The sequence below is a fragment of the Acanthaster planci genome, linkage group LG10 (assembly GCF_054643075.1).
Source record: "Acanthaster planci isolate LZ-2023a linkage group LG10, COTS_SCS, whole genome shotgun sequence".
In the NCBI taxonomy this organism is placed as follows: domain Eukaryota; kingdom Metazoa; phylum Echinodermata; class Asteroidea; order Valvatida; family Acanthasteridae; genus Acanthaster; species Acanthaster planci.
In genome coordinates this window covers 20,257,294-20,280,873 of record NC_141786.1, presented here as the reverse complement: position 1 = coordinate 20,280,873, position 23,580 = coordinate 20,257,294, and the positions used below count along the sequence as shown (strand labels likewise).

Here is a 23,580-nt window from a genome sequence, read left to right as displayed (position 1 = left end):
TGTCTAATTTGTCTCTGTTTTGTTTTGAACAAGATTCAATATTTGCCTTGAACATGAGGAAGATTTAGAAAAGAAAAGTATTTTCTTCCGGAAGTATGGAGGAAGAAAAACTTTGCTGCTGAAAGTGTCGTGGTGTACTTGCTGTCCTATTCAAGTGTACTGGGTACACGCTGTGCGGACGTGTTAGCTTTGCCATACTTTGCTATCATTCAAATTAACCCAATGCCCTTCCCAGTAGTCTATACAGACGGCGGGCGATGAGCAAATTTCATTTATGGATGGAATTTGGTTCTTGGGTAAGTCACTTGCATGCCGGTAAGGGTTATGAGCGCCATCTATGGCTGATACATGTGGTAAAACGTAAACTGGAACAAAATCATTTTGAAATCCAATGTTACACTACTGCGAATAATATCGAATATTTTTTGGCGAATCGCCAGTTGTGGGTTCGTGGCGTTTTACAGATACCAAAGATTTGTTAAGAAATTATGGAAATATACAATCATAGCACAACCGAAATGAGGTAAACGAAGAGCAAATTAACTGATTGATCATGCTGCTAATATTTTTAATGGAATAAGGTATTATAACACAGTAATTAGACATGAAACAATAGGAGCCGACACATATGTCAGAAATTATGCTAGTTTGGTTAAAGTCACACATCAAACGTTACCATTCTCCTCGTAATAGTTTATCAGCTCGTTGCATCCTTGACATTACAAAAGATGTTCTTTTCCTTGCGGACGGCTACCTGGTGTGGTAGCTGCAGCTAAATTTCTTTCTGCAATTTCGCCGTTCACCGATGCGTAAAAATAATACACAGAAAGCCCACTGTACAGTGGAACAATTATCAATCCAGGGAAACACAAACAGGTGTATCTTTTACTGACTGTATTTTGTCACTCATGTAAATAACAAAAATCAAAACTAGGCTAAACGTTGATTCAAGAATTAGTAGAGCAGGACATTTAACGATACGTAAGTCAGTAGTTCGAGTTAGTAGTTGATTAACTATCTAGTTAATCTAACCAGTCTAGTAAATACATTTAATACTGAGTGCGTAATCTGCAATTTCGCCGTACACCGATGCGTAAGAATAATACTGGGAAAGCCCACTGTACAGTGGTCTAGTAAATATATTTAATACTGAGTGTGTAAATGGTTATGAGCATGCAAAATAAAAGCAAATTAACAAAAGAAATAATTCAATAAAAGGACAAATCAGGCAATACAACCATTTGGAATCACAGCATTTGGTTTTTTTTTTTTTGAAGACTGGTAGGCTACCAGAAATGAAAGGGCCTCTAACGTTTTAACTACACTCATGTTTGTCAGACTAGTTGAATTCTAGCACGGTCCAGGCGTTGCCTGCTCAATTGTCACTTCACACAGCGGTTTTTGACTGACTCTCAGCAGTGGGATGTCCACGGTGACAAACTTGGCTGTCATGGGAGGGTCACAGACGAAGTCTACAGTAGACCTACGAATTTCAACTTGCTGGGCGGTCAGGGGGAGTGCCGCCCACACTGTTGTTTAGACTGGTAGAGCTGGTGCCACCACGGACTACAGCACCAGTCAGACGGTTGCCTGTTGGGATAAGGGGTTGAATGAACACAGGCAAGGCTACGATGTAGCTGAAGAAGTGACTTATGCTGTAGAGCATTACCAGTAAAATTTAATTCACTTTCAGCCGTGTAGCTAATGTGAACGTCTGATTATTACTTCAGTTACAACAGCCCTGCGCTTATTTTGTGAAATAGTAGGATGTTATCATCAGCAACAAACAATGAGAGGTGAAAGTGAATGAACTAAAAATAGGGGGAAATGAAAAAGATGACCAAAAGAAAGATGAACAAACGATAATTTCATTCATCGCCTAGTCCTTTCAACCACAGTTCTGTCCAACATTATGAAGGCTATACGTTTCCTTTCCTTTTTTCTTCTCTTTTCACTGATGATAAAAACGTGTAATTTTTCTGCTTTGAAAGGACTTCGAGAAATTCGATTCGATTGAGAGCAAGTTCAAGTATTTTGATTTCAGTAATGTCACTAATATGAATTAGCTCAGCTTTCAATTACAGCCACTATTACATACTGGTGCAATCCCCACTCTTATGAACGATGACTTTCTTGATGCAGTACTCGGTGATAAGGTTCACTTGCATGTAGGATGTTTGTGTTTCAACTTTAGTGCCTGAAAAGACATGAAGTATTTAGATTTAAAATACAAATACGATCAACTGGTCGTGCATTTGGTAACGATAAATCGATCATTTTTAGCCATGTCTCTCTTGAGCTGGCCTGTTCCAGTTCAGTGCGTCAAATATGAGAAGAAAGTAGGCTTCATAAAAGAAACCAAAAATGTGATATCGTGTGGATATGACGTCCTGACGTCTAGACATGTTTGAATTCAAAACAAACACAAACAATGATCATACCTGCCAGAGAGAAACCTTGGGGCAGCTGGGGTAAATTATCAGGCAGTCCATCGGCTTGTTCTGTGGTAATAGGAAACATCAACATTACCCTTGCATTTCATCATAATCAATAACACTACCCAAGTATCGTTCTGAAGGCCTATGACCCGAAAATTTTGAAGTCCATTGTGTGTAAAATTAGGGAAAACAAAGCTGAAAGTTGAAACAAAGCGGCACGTGGGCGTGGCCTCAAATTGCCCTTTCATTGATTATATTCATGATCCAGAATTTGCTGAACAAACGCACCGTTGCTCTGTCGCTCTTGCAAGAGACGAAAGTCGACAAACTGAATGCCAAATATACTTCGACTTTCCTCTCAGCCATTCCCGGGCTCCTTACGCTTCTTTGCCGACAAACATACTTAGCGTATATGCACAGACTAAACGAATTTACCAATTTGGCAAAGCTCTCCAGAAAAGCCCGACGCGCAGATGCACGACACCTTGTTAATACCGTCCACACACTTGGCATCATTCTGGCATGGATTGCTGGAACACTCGTCAATATCTAGGTTTTGTCAAGAAGAAAAACTCTGAAAAGACGGGTAATGTATTTGAGCTTTGATACGCCGTTTACAAGCAGAAGGGAAATATTGCTTGGTATATTTTCTTCGTACAAAGGGGAGTACACAACAAAAGCTGCTGTCAAAATCGAACAAAATAATAACTTACTGATCTCACAGATTGTGCCTTGGTAACCCGGGGCGCATGCGCACTTGACGCCATCGACACCGTAGGCAATACAAATGCCATTCTTGCATGGATTAGTGGTGCATCCATCCATCTTTCTAACAGCTACAGACCAGAGCAAGGAACAGGTTAAATTTTAGAGTTTTTTTAGTGTGTTAAGTGGCACCTTGTGTACAACCTAATGGATTATTTACAAAACAGCGCCTGGGCCAGGCAGTGGAATGTTTCTTATCAGTGACAGTTGTCTGGAACTTGTCAGAGGCTTCTTTCGGCTGTCTTTGAAGTGTTAATTTGTTGGGGGTGTTGTGGTGGTGAGGCCCCATTCAAATCAGGATAGCCTGGTAAAAGGCCCCCCCCCACTGTACTGTGATGTATTTTTGGTGGTTTTTAAGAGCTGTAGAGGCTAGGGGACAACCACTGAAGCATTTATATACCTTTAGGACGGACTCAGGGCTCTGCAGCCCTGAGAAATGATACGGACTCACCAAACGAGCAGCTTCGAGCAACCATGTAAAAATCGAATCAGAACGCGACGCAGGGTTTCTAATTCAATATTAGTCAATGACAGAGAACCTATGGAGGATTTTTTTTTATTAAACCTGTCACACCAATTCCCCCGGTAACCCCTACAATTACAGATAAAACGCGTGTCATTTCCGACTCCCGAGTGCCCCCAAAATACCCAAGGCATTGAAAATCAGCACGAGAGGGCGCTAAACCGTCATATTCCGACTTTTGTCCTGTTCCAAGTTTAAACAATGAAACTTTGTAGCCATTTCTTTTCCAATGGAACATTCCAATGCAAAATTGAAATGTGGTATAGGAAAACTAATTTGTAAGGCCATAACCTTCATACCAGTTTCGCAGACAGATCCAGTGAAGCCTTCAACGCACTTGCACGAGACTTTGTTGATGCCATCAACGCAGGTGGCACCATTCTGGCATGGATTACTGACACACTCGTTGGTATCTGCAGAACAGGAACACAATGGAGAATGTCATTTACCAATAATGTATTTAAAGGACAAAGCCAACAAAATATCGACACCAACACCACGAAGTAACACAAATCTATAGATGTGTGCTCGCTTTAACGCGTATTTTATAGAAATGTGATATTTTGTTTTCACGAAGACACACAAATGTCTTTGGTCAAGTGCTTCGTGATTTGTCGTATTCAGACGTGCCCCTTAATTTACACAGTCACGAGTTTGAAAAACATTTTATTCAGTTAAGTCACCCATTTGCGGGTAGAATAAAATCATTTTAGATAATTAAAGCTTTATTTCTATGCTTTGTTGACAAAAAACATTAGTGCTACTTCGTGAAAACGAGATTGCTCGATAATGCACGAGGTGTGTCACTTCGTGAAACCCAAACTGCTGTAATCACAGTTTTCATGAATTGGCACAAAAGTGAAGATGTGTCTCAGTTCGTGGTGTTGGTGGCGATATGTTCTGCATCAAAACAATGAAGGTACAGTGTTGAACAAAATGGAGGAAAATAATGGAGATTGAAATGGCTCTGGGATAAAAGTAAATTTACTTGTTTCGCAGATGGCACCCTCGTATCCAGGAGAACATTCACAACTAAAGCTATCGACACCTTCAATACAGACACCATTCTGACAAGGACTGCTGTCACACTCATTGATTTCTATAGGGAAAAATAATGCCAGAAACACGTGACATTTCTCGAGAAGTATATCTGGATATTTACTTCTCTCGTGCAGGATTAAGTCACCGAACATTCACAGGTAAAAAACGTGAAAGTAATTACCAATCTCGCAAACCACTCCTGAATATCCTGAAGCACAGGTGCACGAAACTTCATTAACACCATCGACGCAAGTAGCACCGTTCAGGCAAGGATCACTACCGCATTCGTCGACATCTGGGAGAAAACATTCATCGGTATCAGAGGTTGAACGTCAATCAAGATATCAGTGAATGAAGAAAATCAAGGGCTCCTATCATAGTGGTCTTAGCCAACTTCAATGTTTTCTAAAACCTTAGGCGATACAAGTACACATTAAAGGGCAAACCGATAAATTCCATGGAAAAAAGATAAACGTATTATTGAAATTTCCTTGTGAGCACTGGACAACCGACTTGTTTGCGTATCCCTCCCGTACTCAAGTTCTTTCGAAGGATTTTAATTGTACTTAAATATCATCAAAGTGAAAAGAAGGTAGCTACACCTTTTGGTCCGTGACTTGCTGGTTTCGTTTGAGGCGCCATTGTAGCCCGGGGGCATTTACAGGTGAAACAGTTTATCTTGTTTAATTAACTTGCATTCACCATCTGCACAGAGAGTTCCAAGGAAACCAGCAGCACAAGAGCAGGAAAATTCATTGATACCATCCACACATGTAGCCCCATTCTGACAAGGATCACTGCTACACTCGTCAATATCTGAGTACACCAATGTAAAGCGTAATACTTGAAACACGTGGGGCCTTGGAAAGTCTGAATTTAAGTCCGAATACACTCAAGTAAATTTACAGCTACAAATATACTTCATTATCACGGACACAAGTCGTGCAAAGCTTGCTTACACACTCGTTCCCGGCTTATGGGTAAGAACTGGGATTTTGAAGCAGAGGAGGCCAATGCCCATATACAACTGCACGGCAGTATTTCAGTCCAGGACAGACCAAGGCAACCCATGCACGCTCCTTGACGTCTTTGGAGCAGTGTTTCAAGTTGCCACGAACCAGACTTAAATTCTTGTTAGCTTTAATCAGTGATTTTATCAAAGGGTTTCTCCCATGGAAGGATTTGTGTAAAGAGACCAAGGTAGACTAGCTTTTCGAAAGAGTTGCAAGAATAGTTGAACCCATATAGTAAAGGTAGCTCCATGCATGTTCTTCAAAAGACGGAACATTGCCAGACTAGGATATTCCCGACATTGAATTACATGTTCAACTCGTTGGATCATAGCTTCAACCTACTGATATCTCTTTGGAAAACAGTACCATCTTCTGCAGTACCAGTTGTTTTATAAAGTGACCATTAATATCAGCAAGAAAGTGAATACTTGAACAAATCGAGTCCCGGAGGTTAATTTGAGCGGGCAAACCACAATGGAGACTGGCCGTTTGATTGATATGTGCCACATTACCTGTATCGTGTATCGACTGAATGTTGGTCACTTAAGTTTTGTAAGAATTGGTGTTTACCTGTGCAGTATACACCTGCAGGCCTCGCTCACAAACAGATTTAACTTTTAATCCGGGGCATAATAAATTCAACTCACCAGATTCGCAGAGAGGTCCAGTGAAACCAGCAGCACATGTGCAGGAAAATTTATTGATTCCATCCACACATGTAGCACCATTCTGACACGGATCACTGCTACACTCCTCAAAATCTCAAAATGTAATAATGGACAAAATCATCATTTAAAGTGGTTGATTATTGATGAAAATAGGGGTTTGCAAATTAAATTTTGAATCAACTTTAATGCCATGCTGACCAGAAAACATTCTGTGGACCATTAACTGTACTATTAAGTGTATTTTTCACAGCAGAAGTATCTAATTTGGTGTGGCAGACGTCAGATAGGCAATTGTTACCCGATTATCTGAAGCATTTGATTACCGTTTCACACGCATTAAGGGTTGAAGGGTTGAGAAAAGGTGAACCCTCTTTAATTTTCATAAGCATTACGACAATTATATTAAAATAAATAAAAAATTAATAAAATCAATCATTTTCATGCCTTGAAAATAGTTTGCGGTACCCGCTGCTTCATTTGACTCTGACCGGCCAGCCGACCCCGGCAAGCTCGGTGGTCGAGTGGTTAAGACATCTGCACTAGTAAGCAGGAAGTCGTGGGTTCGAGTCCCACCCGAGTAAGCTTGTGAGGTTTTTTTTGCAAGCTTTCGGACAAGCACTGAGTATACAGTGCTTATTAATATACATTGGGTAAGGGCAAACCCGTTATATATAATTAAAATCAATCATGGAAACGAGTGAGCAAGTTCAGTTTTCCTACAGTGCATGCGTAGTCTAGATGAGGTGCATGCGAAGGAATTTGGGAATGAAAATCCGCCAGTGCAAGGTCTGCCTTTCAAAACCTAGTCTCGACGTGTACACTAACCTTGCCTTTGAGAAATCATTCGTAAAAGCATACCTGGAGAGCACTGTGCCATAGGAACCACCCAAGCTCGAACCTCACAAAGCTGCAAAGTAGCGTTATCAGCAGGAATGCCAATGATTGTAAGAAAGCCCTTGATTGGGTGGCTACACTCAACTTCAATCGTTCCTCCTGGTACTGCAGCTTGTTCAGCGGTCACTGGCGATCCACAGGCGGTGTTATTATTCAAGTCAGTGGACTTTTCTGAGCCAATCCTGACCACTGCACCTGTCAATCTCTCACCTGCAAGAAAAATGGTGGGAAACAACCGTTCCAAGGAGGTGGTTAATACAGGCTCGGCAAATTTGCTTTTTTTAGTACTCTGTCGCGAGCTACCTACACCTTTATAATTCTGTCAGTGCCTGACCATTGACTTTCAAACGTTTTCAACCACAAGGTAATGCAAAGTCTTATCTATCATAAAGAAACGGCAATATAAATTTGGCCAGGAGCCACTTGACACCAATGTTTATCAATGTTTGATCATCTTCATGTGGAACTTTAACCTTTACGCGACGTGGAAGTGTCAACTTACAACTTGTTAACTTCCCCAAAGGCTAAGTGGGACATTGATTTAGTGAGTTTTGGTGTGTTCACACGGCCACCTTGTAGAGAATCGTTAGCAGGAGCACATAGAAAGTCAACTGTAACTTCGAATATAATGGCAACACTTTCAACTTTGCTTCTGCTAGGTTGCAACAATATTAAAAAGGCAGGCACAGAGGAACAAGAAACAAAATCATGAGGACCAAGAACAAATCGAGAACAAATTGGCTGTTCCAGGAGTCCTACTTTACGGTTATACATACATAAAAGGAACCTCGATTAGCGGAAAAAGGGGTTCAGAAAATGCACGAAATCTTTATCATGCTAAAATAATATATCCACCTCTGACCCAAATCATACCGAGACTACCCTACCGACTTACTGAATCCGTCTCCACGATTTAAAATCCAGACCTTGCTGAAGCAGTATTCCTTGAAAGACATCATACCCCAAGAGGGATCCTTCTGAGCTTCTGAACATGAAAGATCACCAGAAGATTAAATTTCGTTAAGTTGTTACTATTCTGTTAACGAACCTTCCAGAAAATTCAGCGTGGGTAAAAAGCTTACAACTTATCTATTAGTGTAATCTGGTTTCATTTTTTAATTCCTTTCGTCTCCAAGACGTTTTGAAGAGGTTAGTTCTTTAATGAAGGTTTCTAGGTTGTACTGGAATGGCACGAACGCAAAGATACAAGCATTCCGATAGGATGGCTTTGAAGAACCTGATGTAAGGCTCACTTGTTATCGTGCAGCTTCCACCGTAGATTTCTCCTCCTTCACCGAGAAGATTGCTATTATTGTATTGGCCATCTCTAACTTTGAGAGCAGCACGTGAAGAATATTCATTTCCGACAATGGACGACTGCCCCACTGAAGTGCGTTCGACGTCTAATTCCGTCTCAGCCTTTATCTCTGCAGACAACAAGGATAAAACCAAGAGGTTTTGTATTGAACAATTAGCACGGTGGGGTAGCAATTAATTAATTTGACTTTAATATTATCCAGTGCAGTAAATGAATCATATCGTTTCCAAATTGGGACCAATTCCGATTCTTCTGGGGGTTAGTGGGATGCAATGGTACGCACTTTAGAAGTTGATCTCCTGATGTAACACAGGAACTGAAAATAAGTTGAGGGGAAGTAAAAAATCATTTTGTAGAGTACGTTATCAGTGTAATGTGCCCTTCATAGCGACCAAGCACAAGTCACCAAGGTTTCACAAAAGTTGAATGTCAAGAAATTGCCACTTACTCCTCGTTTTAAAACTGCACAATGATTTATTTCCTTGTCTTTGCAAGTGACTTTTAGCTTGCTAGCTATCAGCACCACTTGCATTGATATTAAAAACTGTTGGTTTTAATAACTGACAGGTCTATACTATAACACCCGATCGTAATCTGGGAACTTCAAAATTTAAAAGTTTTACTCAACCTTGTGAATTAAACGTTTTCAGATGTTGGAATAGGAGACTTCGAGACGCATGGTGGCGGCAGACAAAACGACCCTTTTTGGTTGATTTGGGCATGCGCGTGCAGTTCTAGGCATGCGTGTTAGTTATGAGCAAGCGCACAACCGAGGACAAGGACGGGTTTGCCTGCTGCCACCATTCGTCTCAAAGTCTCCCATTCAGGACACAGTTAAGGTCCTCCAGAATTCCTAAATCAAGACTTATAAAAAATAATATCGTGGCTTTACATAACTAATGATGACATTCATCTGGCAATCAACTGTCCCCCTTCGCCCCCGAATATAAGGCCCTCAGGTTTTTTGTTTTCAAATTGACCTAGTTAAGATGCTGTTCACACAGAGTCTCATACTAATTCTAACAGTTACCCTTAAAGAGCTGGGGGACAGTATCGTCCCTCATTTTCCCCCGATATTTACATATTGCATTTTCTTTCCCAAGAATTTAGCCTCTCTTTTCGAATATTCAACACCCTTTTTGTGAAGATTGAACATACTATTTTTTCCAGAGTTCTCAGCCCAAAAGGTTCACCTTCCACTGCCGTGCCTAATGTGTCCCGGTTGCCACATGTATTGGCCAACTTCAAATGACCATACGAAAGATGGAATTAAACCTTCACATTGGTACTGGTGAGCATACTAGCATGACTGGGTTTGGGTAATGATTGGTGCAAACTGCTCTTGATTTATAGAGTTCATTCATCATGAGCTGCCTAGATTTCCCCAGCTCGTGTTTGGCTAACGACCGACACAGTGACCGCAGGGCTAAACAGGGCTAAATGTAATCTGAGGTGCGCACAACCCTCGGAGGAGCCACGGCCAAACACAAACAGTGAGATTCTCGTCACCGGGTCAGTTCCCGGTACTGGCTGAACCCGCACGACTATTTTATGGTAGCTAATACACCCCAGGTCCCCTCTGACTACATTTCATCATACTGCTGTGGAAGTATAAGTAATACCAGGTCAAAACCCAAACAGCCGTGATCAGTCGGCACTTGTCTGTACACGGAGAGACCTAGTTCCTGATAAAGACCATTTTGACCCTTGAAGTGGTGACTGATCTTCCAAGGATTATAACTCTGCTATGGTTGAGGTCTAGCCAATGGGATTTTACGGGGTTGTGTTGTATGCCTGGGGTGCGGATTATAAGAAATCTCTGCCAAGTTGACCCATTGGGAAAAACGTTATGACCATACTTGGTGATACCTGTCGATCTGTATCACCGCCCCGTTGACCCCAGGGCTGGGCACCACAAAAAAGTAGCCTCAGATAGACACAGCTATATTAACTGGACAGAAATTATTAAAGATTTCGAATGTGGGCATCTTGGGGGCCAAATCATATAAACACCGGTGCCCCCATAGTTGCGCCACTGGTCTTAGCTGGATGAAACTGTAACTGAGATGAGTACAACTTTGATTGAACGACAGACTAGTGAAAGCTTACCGTCAGGACACTGGTCCATTGGTATCGCCCAAACTCGAATTTCACACAACTGTAAAGTAGCATTGTCGGCTGGGATGCCGATCGTGAGAAACCTCCCTCCCATCGGTTCACTGCATTCAACTTCAATTGTCCCTCCAGGCACTGCAGCTTGTTCAGCGGTCACTGGTGATCCACAGGCAGGGTTTGTATTCAATTTGCGATATGGACTGTAGCCAAATTGGACCACTGCATCTGTCATTCTCTCGCCTTTCGGGGTAAAACAATGGAAAATAATTTGCTTAAAGTGTATCATTTGAAGTTTGGCCTAGAATCAGTGAGAAATCAGGGGAACCGACTATTCTAGGACTGCCTTTTCTAAGACGAATATGCCGACCGTAGTCGGTATGGTGACCCTAAATCGACATGGCCAATCGTCAATATTGACATCAATATTTGCGGCCAAATTTACGACCCACGTTTCGGTCGCAAAAACTGACGCCAATATTCACCACCAAGTTCACGACTCGCGTCCCCGGTCCCAAATACTGCTGCGAATTTTTTTCCCAGCAAGAGAGCAAGTCTTGAATTTTGGTTGCAAATACTGACGATTGGCCATGTCCCTTCAGGGCCACCATTAGTCTGTAATGAAGATAACAGACACGCCGAGTCTCTTTAGGATATTTTGGTTGACAACGTCAACTGACAATCATGAATGCGCTGACTGCACCACCCGACTGTACCCATAGAACCAATGCGACTACCTCCAAAGCAGAAAGCCGAGCAAAATTGCCCTGCAGACATTTCGTCACAGTTTTTAGGAAGAGGAGGAAATGTGGAAAATTCGATTTTTTTGAAATCAATTTTTCTCTCACTTCCTTTTCAAATTCGTATTTGACCCCGATATTAACATGGTCCCACAAACAAAGAGAAATCATCAATACCAGAATGATATTAATGTTGCCAGGGGCACAAATGTTGATGGCTGAATGATGGCATGCAGTTATTGTATCCTAACTGTTATATCCCCTAAACCAAATGTCCATGGGAACACTTTAAACACCGCTGGGTTAGTTTTAGAATCCACTCTCTAGTAACTCTTCGATTATTGATGGTTTCTTGAATAACCCCCAAAAGGTCGTTCTCCCTATCTGCTTTGAGCAAAAGCACCCAATCATTGGTTCAATGAAAAGAACCATTTGCAAGGGGTGTCCAATTTGTAGGTAGCAAGGTTAGCGCGACGAATGCATCTCATAGTCGATCGTTAAGCAGAAAAGTGCAATTCCCAATTAAAGGAGACTTTATTATTGGAAAAAACATGCGCCCTCTCTTGGTACAGCTCGGGGCTCAAGCATATCTTATGATGTGCAAAGTTAACATTTAATCTGCGTATACAGATATCTCTATTCCTAGACGTGCCAAGTTGACATTTACTCCAAGAATAGAGATATCTATTGTTAATTAACAGAGATATCTCTATCTATTATCTTGAAGCTCAAGACCCTGGACCTACCTATTGTATTTCAAATACATAAGCCCATACCTGTATGAGCCACCTTCATGTCTAGTACATGTTTTGTAGCGAACCAATCTGTATAGGATGGAACGGATGACACGGATCGCCTTCTTGACGTATAGACCTACAGTTTTTCTTACTCTGTCTCGCAAAGAAAGCTACTCCGCCGAATTTCGCAGAGCTGGTCAACAGTTGGTAAAAAAGCAGTGCTTGTTGTAAAAGAAACGTGCTAACCTTAATCACTATTTCGTGGCAGTGTTTGACCTGGCTGTGGCTATGAATGCGCACGTATAGAGATTTCCCTTTTTTCAGTTTTCCTCCAAACTATTTGTACTTAAGTACTTTTCGTGTAGGGTATACTTAGGCCTATACGAATCCCCTGTTGATGTAAAATCTTGTGCCTCACTCTTAATTGAAACTGGGCCCAGGCCCCGACGCTACAGAGACAAAATAACCTGTGCAGAGTCAATGGTGACTTACTGAAGCCGTCGCCACGGTTCAAAATGCTGACTTTGCTGATGCAGATTTCTTCTCTGAAGTGAGCTTGCCAGTGAGGATTTTCTTGGGAATCTAAATTCAAAAAGGACAAACAAAAGACTCGATTAGGGAGTTTTCGTTTATTCAAGGAAAAAAGGGGGCAGTTTGAGCCTTCAGAGCTCCTTCCTATGTACGTTCAATCAGTCATTGGACAAGGAACTCTTAGGGTTTTATTTATCGAATGTAAGCTCAAGGTTCCGTGGTCGGTAATACCTGAACTTTGTTTCACTAGAAATGCTTGTTTTGTTTGCATGACATTCAAACCATAACAAATAATTTGGGGGATGAGCTCTTGACGAGGCAGAGAGTGAATGTGAACAAGCTTGCATACTAATCATTGTTGAACAGTAAACACGGGGCCGAGGGAAACTAAGACGGACTTATCACATCTCATTAGGTCGATAGTGCTTGGGGCATTCCTTATGAAAGGAGGCTAACTTTGGGAGAAAAGAGCGCTTGTTACAAAATATTCAGAGTACAAGCCCCCTTGATGCTCCACCCTTGCCAAAAAAATGACAGTAACTTTCAAATAGGGCGTGTTCATCCCTGGGGGATGGTCCTTCACGTGGAAGGGCGTGTCCACTATTCCAAGCCTTGAACGCCTAATGTAGAGAGACAAAAGACATCCAGCTTACTTGTTATAGTGCAACTTCCACCGTACTCTTTCCCATCTTCACCGAGGAAATTGGAGTCACTGTACCGTCCATCTACTGCTTTATCAGCAACTAGCCATAGCCGCCAACCCGGGAGAGCGGAACTCTGCTTGACAATTACGTCACGACTCCCTGTAAGGTTTACCTCCCTCTCACCGTTGGATGCTGCATGACAAATATTCAAAGCAAAACGCAAAACCAAATCGCTTGGTAGCTAAGAACATCACTGATCTACTTTGAACAAACAACCACACAGACTATAGAGCTTTATAAAATTGCATGCTACTCGCCAGGTTTGATTGACATTGTTCAAAGTGTTGTGTAGTTAGGCCTATACCAATTAAAGCTGATGGTGAGAAAGAAAAGAGTGAAGGACAACAGCACATCAGCTGATAATGTGGATGTAACAACTACCTGCGAAAACACTCTCCTTGGTTGCAAAAACCAATACGAAATTATGTATGGTTTGCCAATGCTGGTGCTTTCAATGACCAGGCTTGGGGAATCTGGCCATTACCTGATGAAGAGGTTTGTCCTTATCTCCTAAAATAATCCGAGATCTGGGTTAGAATCCAACCCAAGCCATATCTGTGGATGGAATTTCAAAGTTATATTTTTCTTCACTGCCTTATTCTTATCGGGCTGTGCGCTGTGTCATGGATTCTTAAGGTTTATTTACTTATCAAATATCATACATTTGGAGTAAAGTGTATCTTTACTTTTCTTTTAAATGTTACCATAACAAATCAGCAGAAATGAACAATCGGATGGATTTAAATTAAAGCAGGACTTCAATTTGATGGAGAAGTATATTCTTCAAGAGCCATTATAACATCTAAATTAAAAACGTACTACTAATTGTTATACAAAGGTCACTGGTCTTAGCTGGATGAAACTGTAACTGAGATGAGTACAACTTTGATTGAACGACAGACTAGTGGAAGCTTACCGTCAGGACACTGGTCCATTGGTATCGCCCAAACTCGAATTTCACACAACTGTAAAGTAGCATTGTCGGCTGGGATGCCGATCGTGAGAAACCTCCCTCCCATCGGTTCACTGCATTCAACTTCAATTGTCCCTCCAGGCACTGCAGCTTGTTCAGCGGTAACTGGTGATCCACAGGTAGGGTTTGCATTCAATTTGCGATATGGACTGTAGCCAAATTGGACCACTGCATCTGTCATTCTCTCGCCTTTCGGGGTAAAACAATGGAAAATAATTTGCTTAAAGTGTACCATTGGAAGTTTGGCCTAGAATCAGTGAGAAATCAGGGGAACCGACTATTCTAGGACTGCCTTTTCTAAGACGAATATGCCGACCGTAGTCGGTATGGTGGCCCTAAATCGACATGGCCAATCGTCAATATTGACATCAATATTTGCGACCAAATTTACGACCCACGTTTCGGTCGCAAAAACTGACGCCAATATTCACCACCAAGTTCACGACTCGCGTCCCCGGTCCCAAATACTGCTGCGAATTTTTTTCCCAGCAAGAGAGCAAGTCTTGAATTTTGGTTGCAAATACTGACGATTGGCCATGTCCCTTCAGGGCCACCATTAGTCTGTAATGAAGATAACAGACACGCCGAGTCTCTTCAGGATATTTTGGTTGACAACGTCAACTGACAATCATGAATGCGCTGACTGCACCACCCGACTGTACCCATAGAACCAATGCGACTACCTCCAAAGCAGAAAGCCGAGCAAAATTGCCCTGCAGACATTTCGTCACAGTTTTTAGGATGAGGAGGAAATGTGGAAAATTCGATTTTTTTGGAAATCAATTTTTCTCTCACTTCCTTTTCAAATTCGTATTTGACCCCGATTTTAACATGGTCCCACAAACAAAGAGAAATCATCAATACCAGAATGATATTAATGTTGCCAGGGGCACAAATGTTGATGGCTGAATGATGGCATGCAGTTATTGTATCCTAACTGTTATATCCCCTAAACCAAATGTCCATGGGAACACTTTAAACACCGCTGGGTTAGTTTTAGAATCCACTCTCTAGTAACTCTTCGATTATTGATGGTTTCTTGAATAACCCCCAAAAGGTCGTTCTCCCTATCTGCTTTGAGCAAAAGCACCCAATCATTGGTTCAATGAAAAGAACCATTTGCAAGGGGTGTTCAATTTGTAGGTAGCAAGGTTAGCGCGACGAATGCATCTCATAGTCGATCGTTAAGCAGAAAAGTGCAATTCCCAATTAAAGGAGACTTTATTATTGGAAAAAACATGCGCCCTCTCTTGGTACAGCTCGGGGCTCAAGCATATCTTATGATGTGCAAAGTTAACATTTAATCTGCGTATACAGATATCTCTATTCCTAGACGTGCCAAGTTGACGTTTATATCAAGAATAGAGATATCTTTTGTTAATTAACAGAGATATCTCTATCTATTATCTTGAAGCTCAAGACCCTGGACCTACCTATTGTATTTCAAATACATAAGCCCATACCTGTATGAGCCACCTTCATGTCTAGTACATGTTTTGTAGCGAACCAATCTGTATAGGATGGAACGGATGACACGGATCGCCTTCTTGACGTATAGACCTACAGTTTTTCTTACTCTGCCTCGCAAAGAAAGCTACTTCGCCGAATTTCGCAGAGCTGGTCAACAGTTGGTAAAAAAGCAGTGCTTGTTGTAAAAGAAACGTGCTAACCTTAATCACTATTTCGTGGCAGTGTTTGACCTGGCTGTGGCTATGAATGCGCACGTATAGAGATTTCCTTTGTTTCAGTTTTCCTCCGAACTATTTGTACTTTTCGTAGTACTTTTCGTGTAGGGTATACTTAGGCCTATACGAATCCCCTGTTGATGTAAAATCTTGTGCCTCACTCTGAATTGAAACTGGGCCCTGGCCCTGACGCTACAGAGACAAAATAACCTGTGCAGAGTCAATGGTGACTTACTGAAGCCGTCGCCACGGTTCAAAATGCTGACTTTGCTGATGCAGATTTCTTCTCTGAAGTGAGCACGCCAGTAAGGATTTTTTTGGGAATCTAAATTGAAAAAGGACAAACAAAAGACTCCATTAGGGAGTTTACGTTTATTCAAGGAAAAAAGGGGGCAGTTTGAGCCTTCAGAGCTCCTTCCTATGTACGTTCAATCAGTCATTGGACAAGGAACTCTTAGGGTTTTATTTATCGAATGTAAGCTCAAGGTTCCGTGGTCGGTAGTACCTGAACTTTGTTTCACTAGAAATGCTTGTTTTGTTTGCATGACATTCAAACCATAACAAATAATTTGGGGGATGAGCTCTTGACGAGGCAGAGAGTGAATGTGAACAAGCTTGCATACTAATCATTGTCGAATAGTAAACACGGGGCCGAGGGAAACTAAGACGGACTCATCACATCTCATTAGGTCGATAGTGCTTGGGGCATTCCTTATGAAAGTAGGCTAACTTTGGGAGAAAAGAGCGCTTGTTACAAAATATTCAGAGTACAAGCCCCCTTGATGCTCCACCCTTGCCAAAAAAATGACAGTAACTTTCAAATAGGGCGTGTTCATCCCTGGGGGATGGTCCTTCACGTGGAAGGGCGTGTCCACTATTCCAAGCCTTGAACGCCTAATGTAGAGAGACAAAAGACATCCAGCTTACTTGTTATAGTGCAACTTCCACCGTACTCTTTCCCATCTTCACCGAGGAAATTGGAGTCACTGTACCGTCCATCTACTGCTTTATCAGCAACTAGCCATAGCCGCCAACCCGGGAGAGCGGAACTCTGCTTGACAATTACGTCACGACTCCCTGTAAGGTTTACCTCCCTCTCACCGTTGGATGCTGCATGACAAATATTCAAAGCAAAACGCAAAACCAAATCGCTTGGTAGCTAAGAACATCACTGATCTACTTTGAACAAACAACCACACAGACTATAGAGCTTTATAAAATTAACATGATACTCGCCAGGTTTGATTGACATTGTTCAAAGCGTTGTGTAGTTATACCAATTAAAGCTGATGGTGAGAAAGAAAACAGTGAAGGACAACAGCACATCAGGTGATAATGTGGATGTAACAACTACCTGCGAAAACACTCTCCTTGGTTGCAAAAACCAAGACGAAATTATGTATGGTTTGCCAATGCTGGTGCTTTCAATGACCAGGCTTGGGGAATCTGGCCATTACCTGATGAAGAGGTTTGTCCTTATCTCCTACATAATCCGAGATCTGGGTTAGAATCCAACCCAAGCCATATCTGTGGATGGAATTTCAATTCTTATTTTTCTTCACTGCCTTATTTTTATCGGGCTGTGCGCTGTGTCATGGATTCTTAAGGTTTATTTACAGAACAAATATCATACATTGGAGTAAAGTGTATCTTTCAGATCTTAAATGCTATCATAACAAATCTGCAGAAATGAACAATTGCATGGATTTAAAGCAGGACTTCAGTTTGATGGAGAAAAATATTCTTCAAGAGGCATTATAACATCTAAATTAAAAACGTTCTACTTATTGTTCTACAAAGGTTTCGCTTTTCTTTCATGTTACTCCCCCCCAAAGAAATGGTGGACTGAGTCATCGTCCTCATCGAATCGCCTCTCTTCCTATACTGCTGCTACGTAGGTAAGTGTTTGTGTCTACGACTGACCGGTCCTATCCGCGAAGTGCGGATCTTGGCAAAGCCTGGGCAGACATGCTGATTTTGTGACCCTGGTGATGCAGGGGGGGGCCGACGATGGGCCGCGGCTGGGCATGCTTCACCCCGTGCCTCCAGGTGGGCCGTCCAGTTGTACTCGGAGAGTGAGAGGCCTTCATGGCAGATCTTACGCCAGTGAGGCCCCTTTTTGGCCTCCGACTCCCACTTCTCCAGACTAATCCAGCACGTTTTGAGGGTTGACTTCAGGAAGTCTTTGTGTCGTTTATGCTGTCGTCCTTGGGATCGTTGTCCTTTGCACAGCTCACCAAAGAAGAGCGCCTTTGGGATGCGTTCATCGCCCATACATACAACATGGCCGACCCAGTGTAATTGCATGCATTTGATGAAGAACTCAGCACTAGTGATGTTGCATCTCCTGATGATCTCGGAGTTGGAAATCCTGTCTTGCCAGGCAACACCATAGAGTTTCAGTAGGAAGCGCAGGTGAAATTGTTCGATCAGTTCGGCAGGTGGGGTCGATAGGTTGCCCGTGACTCTCAGTCGTAATGTAGCGTGGCCAGAGAGACTCTTATCTTGGGGTGATGGCTCTGATACCGCACTTGGAGCACCGGTGGTGTTCAAGTTATCCGTAGGAGGCACAAGATTTGTTGATGAGCGCCAAGATCGATCTCATTGTCAACCTTGGCATTCTGCAAAACAATCTTATGCGTACCTCACAATAATACACTTATAGATATCGGAAATTGCTACGACCCCCTCAACGGATTTTCGATTAAGGCCTTTGATTTATATTTTATCCCCTAACAGAATGTTGAATAAACCTGAAATCACATTCGCTTTTGAATTGCCCCCTTTACAAACACTTCAAGAGTGTTTTTCGCCACTGCACAAAAGAACATGTCTCTAAGATGGACTGATGAAACCACTATCACGCACTGCAGCCGTGAAATCACTGCAAGTTCATCAAACACGTTCATCAAACAACAGATCAGCGTTATCAATGTTCAGTAAATCCTGGCACTTTCTCCAAACTTTAAAATTCGTTCTACATACCTGATATTTTTTCCACAGGTTTCTCGATTTGACGGCCTTCTAAGCGCTTCAATAATTCCAGAAGATGACGATTCACTTCGTTCTAGAGTACATGCAAAATGAGAAGACGGCTCTTTCCAGATTGACAAGAAGCTCAGCATACTAAAAAAGGACACTTACAAATGTTCTGCCCTGAGGAAAACTATGACGAATACCAAGTTGTAAACGACAGACAGGGGTAATCAGTTGAGAACTTTTCAATTAAATTAAAGACAGATAATGAAAGATAGTCTTACCTGATACATAAGTTGTCATTCGTTAATATGTCTTATGAAAACTTCACATTTCATTTCAGTATTAGGGATGCGTTTCGGCTTAATTCTTTTCGTGATAATGGTATAACGACCAAAGCTCGTGATCATTAAACTCAGTAACAAATTACTACAGTTCTATAAGGTTGAAATAAGGATTACGGTGCATTTGTACTCGGATCAGCTATTTTTGAGTGAATGAGTTCTTGGAATTGATTTTTCTATCAATGCCTATTTTCCTTTTTGCCCCAGTCAGGATCATTTTGCAAGTTATCATAAATTTCCCCGAAATGGAAGTTGGTACGCGTCACCCCAGTAATCCAGCGTTTTCCTTACTGTAATCCGTCACATTCATATAAACAGTTATCTTTTTTTTTTTTTTTGCTCTGTGTTGGGTCAAAAGTGGTAACCTCAACCATTAGGCCGGGGGGTCCGAGACGTTTGCAAAATGGTGGGTAGCAACCACACCGCGCCGATGAATACAGCAGTGACTTGCGCGCTTACGTACAAATCGAAGGAAAGAATTGATGAGCAGCCCGATCATCTGACTGGCTGGTTCGCGCGCATCGCTATGGTTGCAGATGTTTTCACCAGCGCGGTCTCGTTGCTACCGGACCCTTTGAAAAAATCCTGGATGACTCACCCCCTCCGCTTAATTGTTGACCGCAAGAATTCCATATACGGACCAACCAGATCAGTCTCATACGGTTTGTGCTCGGGGCGTCTAACGGGGTGTGGAACTCCTTACAAGGCTGTTTCAATAATCTTAGTCCAATCTAGGTACAGCTCATGCCTACTTTAACAAACTTACCAATCTTTCTTCCCGTGCCAAAGCAAAAACAGCTAGGCTTAGTGCAACCAGTAGGAAGAACAGGCGAACCATCTTGGCAGGAGGAAGGGTTGTCTACTGGGCACATATACACCTCACGCTGTGTAGAGGTGGGCGCTGTCGACCGTGCTTGTTCTAAGTGGTCTTGCTGCTTTACACAGCACGTCACTGCTTCTACGCTCGTCAGTGACTCTATGATTGAAAACCTAGGTTGTATTGTGTTCTTATTTGTATCACATAGACGTCCCTATTCGGCACAGAATTCCCTGGATAACAAGTTGTATGTCTGAAAAGAACTGATGTGAATACACCACGACCTCTCTAAGCCACCTTAACACAGTATCTACCCGACGGCATGTAATGTTCAGTGATTCCATTCACAGAGGCGAACACTTTCAGCCTTCCATCTGCACATATCTCTTCCTTGTTGCTGTAATTTACATAAGCGTGAAATCCGGAGAAAAAGAATGCCCCCTCACACATGTTTGGATTTAACAAGGGGCACGTTTTTTTATCAACTCCCCCTTTCGGCACTGATCAGCATGAAATGATTACAGTGACTTTTTACAACTTTCCAAAAAAGGTAAATTGTAAAAATTGTATTTAAAGCTGTAAAGCATGTTTTTTCAGAGGTACGTTAATTAAAAAGACTGTGTGATGAACAGCGCCACTTCACATGTCCAATCCATGGCCTGGAAATTGTGTTGCAAACTACCATTCACCAATCGTTACCCTTTTTGTTAGTGGTGGATATGCGTCGAAAAGAGTCCAAAACAGTGGAGAGTAACGGCTTTGTTAAGGTTTCAAGTATTTCTCAAGAACCTACATTCTTTATTTTTAGTAGTTTTATAATAAAAAGACCAAACAAGCAGAGTGAGAAAAGGCATAAGAGCTGTAGGTTGCCATCCGGCAATCCACAAAAACCTGATGAACTTTCCGTTAAAAACACGTGGAAATAATTGGGCTTATATGATATGATACACTAAATAAAGGAGCTTTATGATGCAGGTAGAAAAAATCAGCAAGAATTCCATAAACATGATATCAATGCATATCATTATCAACAGTACCGAAAAAGTGAAGAAATTTGTTTGACAAATTCAGCCATGTGCAGCCACAAGTCCGCCCCTTCTATCGTTTTAACTACCGCACTTCAAGTGAAGGTCGGTTGAATTCTTTTGTCTAAAATGAAACTAACCAAATCCTTGGTATATAATCGAAAAACCCTAAAAAAATAGAAGCATCGATGCAGTGCGACTCTGTGATTTCATGTTGTTTCGTCAGTTGCCAAGTAAAGCGAGTCCACGTGGGTATTGTCTGCGGGCCTTCCTTACCCACAAATCCCCCAGACAAAGGCTACTGAGGATGTTATGTTGTTGTTGTTTTAATGGTACCTGCAGCTACTCAGGCTACTTGTGCTAATAGCTATACGTTTATTCATAACCTTTTTTAATCAGCATCACATTACGGAGTCAGGAAAAATGTCCAATTTTAGAGGTAGGAGGAAACCGGAGTACCCAGAGACAACTTGCCCGAGCGAGTATGGACTGGAAACCAAACGGGCGAGGCTGGGACTCTAACCCAGGCTTCATTGGTGCAAAGTTAGGAAAGAACCAGGTTACAGATACAAAGGAGATTCTAAGAGTCCAATTCATAGCGGCCTTGCTGATAATCTGTCTAGCCAGGGCTATTTCGCGCAATGCGCTTTACTTTTTAGTTAGCGGGCCGTATAATGCGACCATCCTGCTTTCTTTGCAATTTGGAATCCTATTCATGGTGTACCGCAACATTTCTAAGCGCCTCACCTGCTATTTTTGGTCTCACAATGCCGTCAGATTGAAGCAGAGCTTGATTTATCGAGTCACAGCAAACTGGTCTTTATTCACCAACCTCCAGCCAAGGAGTGATATATACCCAGCAAGAAATGAGACCGAGGGGTACCCCCCCTAACATGTCCAATCCCTATACACATTCCAGACTATTGTTACTTAACACATCCCCACAATGCCGTCAGATTGAATGCAAAGCTCTAATTTATCGAGTCACAGCAAACTGGTCTTTATTCACCAACCTCCAGCCAAGGAGTGATATATACCCAGCAAGAAATGAGACCGAGGGGTACATCCCTAACATGTCCAATCCCTATACACATTCCAGACTATTGTTACTTAACACATCCCCCAAAATGTCTGAAAGGAATTCCCCAGATTCATGCGAGACAATGACCAACACAAAGCAGGGGGGGGTTCTCTCCGTCTCATACCTTGCTGCATATGAAGTGATAACAGAGCAGGAGCCTTCATTGTCCATCTTTGAACGATGGAAATTCACCGTACGCCCTGTGTTCCACTGTCTGCATCACTGTGATAACGAAATACGTTTAATGGGACAGCTGAAGCCTTGCGTGCAAAAGTGCTGATAAAAGTTTTACTTGACAAACATAAAAAATTCTTTTTCTTTTCCATGGATAAGGAAAAATAACATGCAAAGATATTAGACTTTGTAATATTTTCGTTCAGTTACTTCTTAAAAAATCCAACTTTTGAAAGGGGTTTCGGAACATATTTTGCGAGCATATCAATTCAAAGAAAGAGGAAAAATCACCTGACCTAAAAAGGAAACTTCCTGCCAAAAAAACAACCTTCACTTCCGACAAATTAAAATACATGAAAAGCAGTGCAATGCGGTTTGTAACGTCTCTCGGTAAAAGCCAAAATAAAAAAAAAATCAAATTTTTTTACACATTTTTATATGATTTATAAGGTAATCAACGTAAGCGATATTCCATTTTTAATTTACGAAAGATTTTAAATTTTATGTAATCTTTGCTGGCAACAACTGCGTGATGTCAAACTCAACGGAATCTGAAAACCCATCGACCACAAGTAGGTAAATCTTTGCAACGTTGCACAATCTCATTTTCACGAAAGCAAGGGAAGTGAAAACAAACGTGCATGAACAAGGGAATCTAGGTACGATATCGCTGGACGTGACAGGTCGTTAATTACATTTGCTTTTTACCCATCTCCATGTGACTTTCCTAACTATTACTTAGGGACGACGAAGGTAAAATTCCAACATGAGTGTTTCATGGGGTGGATTCAGTTAGGAACTATTCTTCCAAAAATTATCTAACGTGATAGGACGGCCAAATGTAAATCCCTATAAGCAGACTGGGCAAGGGCTCCGGAAGCTGGCTGCGTGACCTTTTACTTTCAGGCTCTATACCATTGTAAGAAAGGGTACCATTTTCAACGTTTGTCGTTTTATATTTTGCCGACATACCATGATATTGCTGACAAAACTAACAAATAAGGGTGTGACAGTTCCAACA

At 41.8% G+C, this 23,580-nt stretch overlaps 1 protein-coding gene across 1 annotated transcript; it reads right to left on the bottom strand.

The window, feature by feature from the left end:
- Positions 1–544: 544 nt before the first annotated feature.
- Positions 545–22,146, bottom strand: LOC147797988 (uncharacterized). The gene is given in 23 exon segments (XM_087142798.1): positions 545–1,515; positions 1,517–1,590; positions 2,099–2,197; positions 2,442–2,501; positions 2,874–2,987; positions 3,152–3,274; positions 4,026–4,139; positions 4,715–4,825; positions 4,949–5,062; positions 5,470–5,583; positions 6,428–6,541; positions 7,307–7,552; positions 8,238–8,327; positions 8,596–8,769; positions 10,770–11,015; positions 12,742–12,831; positions 13,434–13,616; positions 14,401–14,646; positions 16,378–16,467; positions 17,070–17,252; positions 19,128–19,209; positions 20,229–20,438; positions 22,052–22,146. Coding segments are annotated over 22 exon segments (2,904 nt in total). The 5' UTR covers positions 20,301–20,438; positions 22,052–22,146; the 3' UTR covers positions 545–1,350.
- Between the last annotated feature and the right edge of the window lie 1,434 nt (positions 22,147–23,580).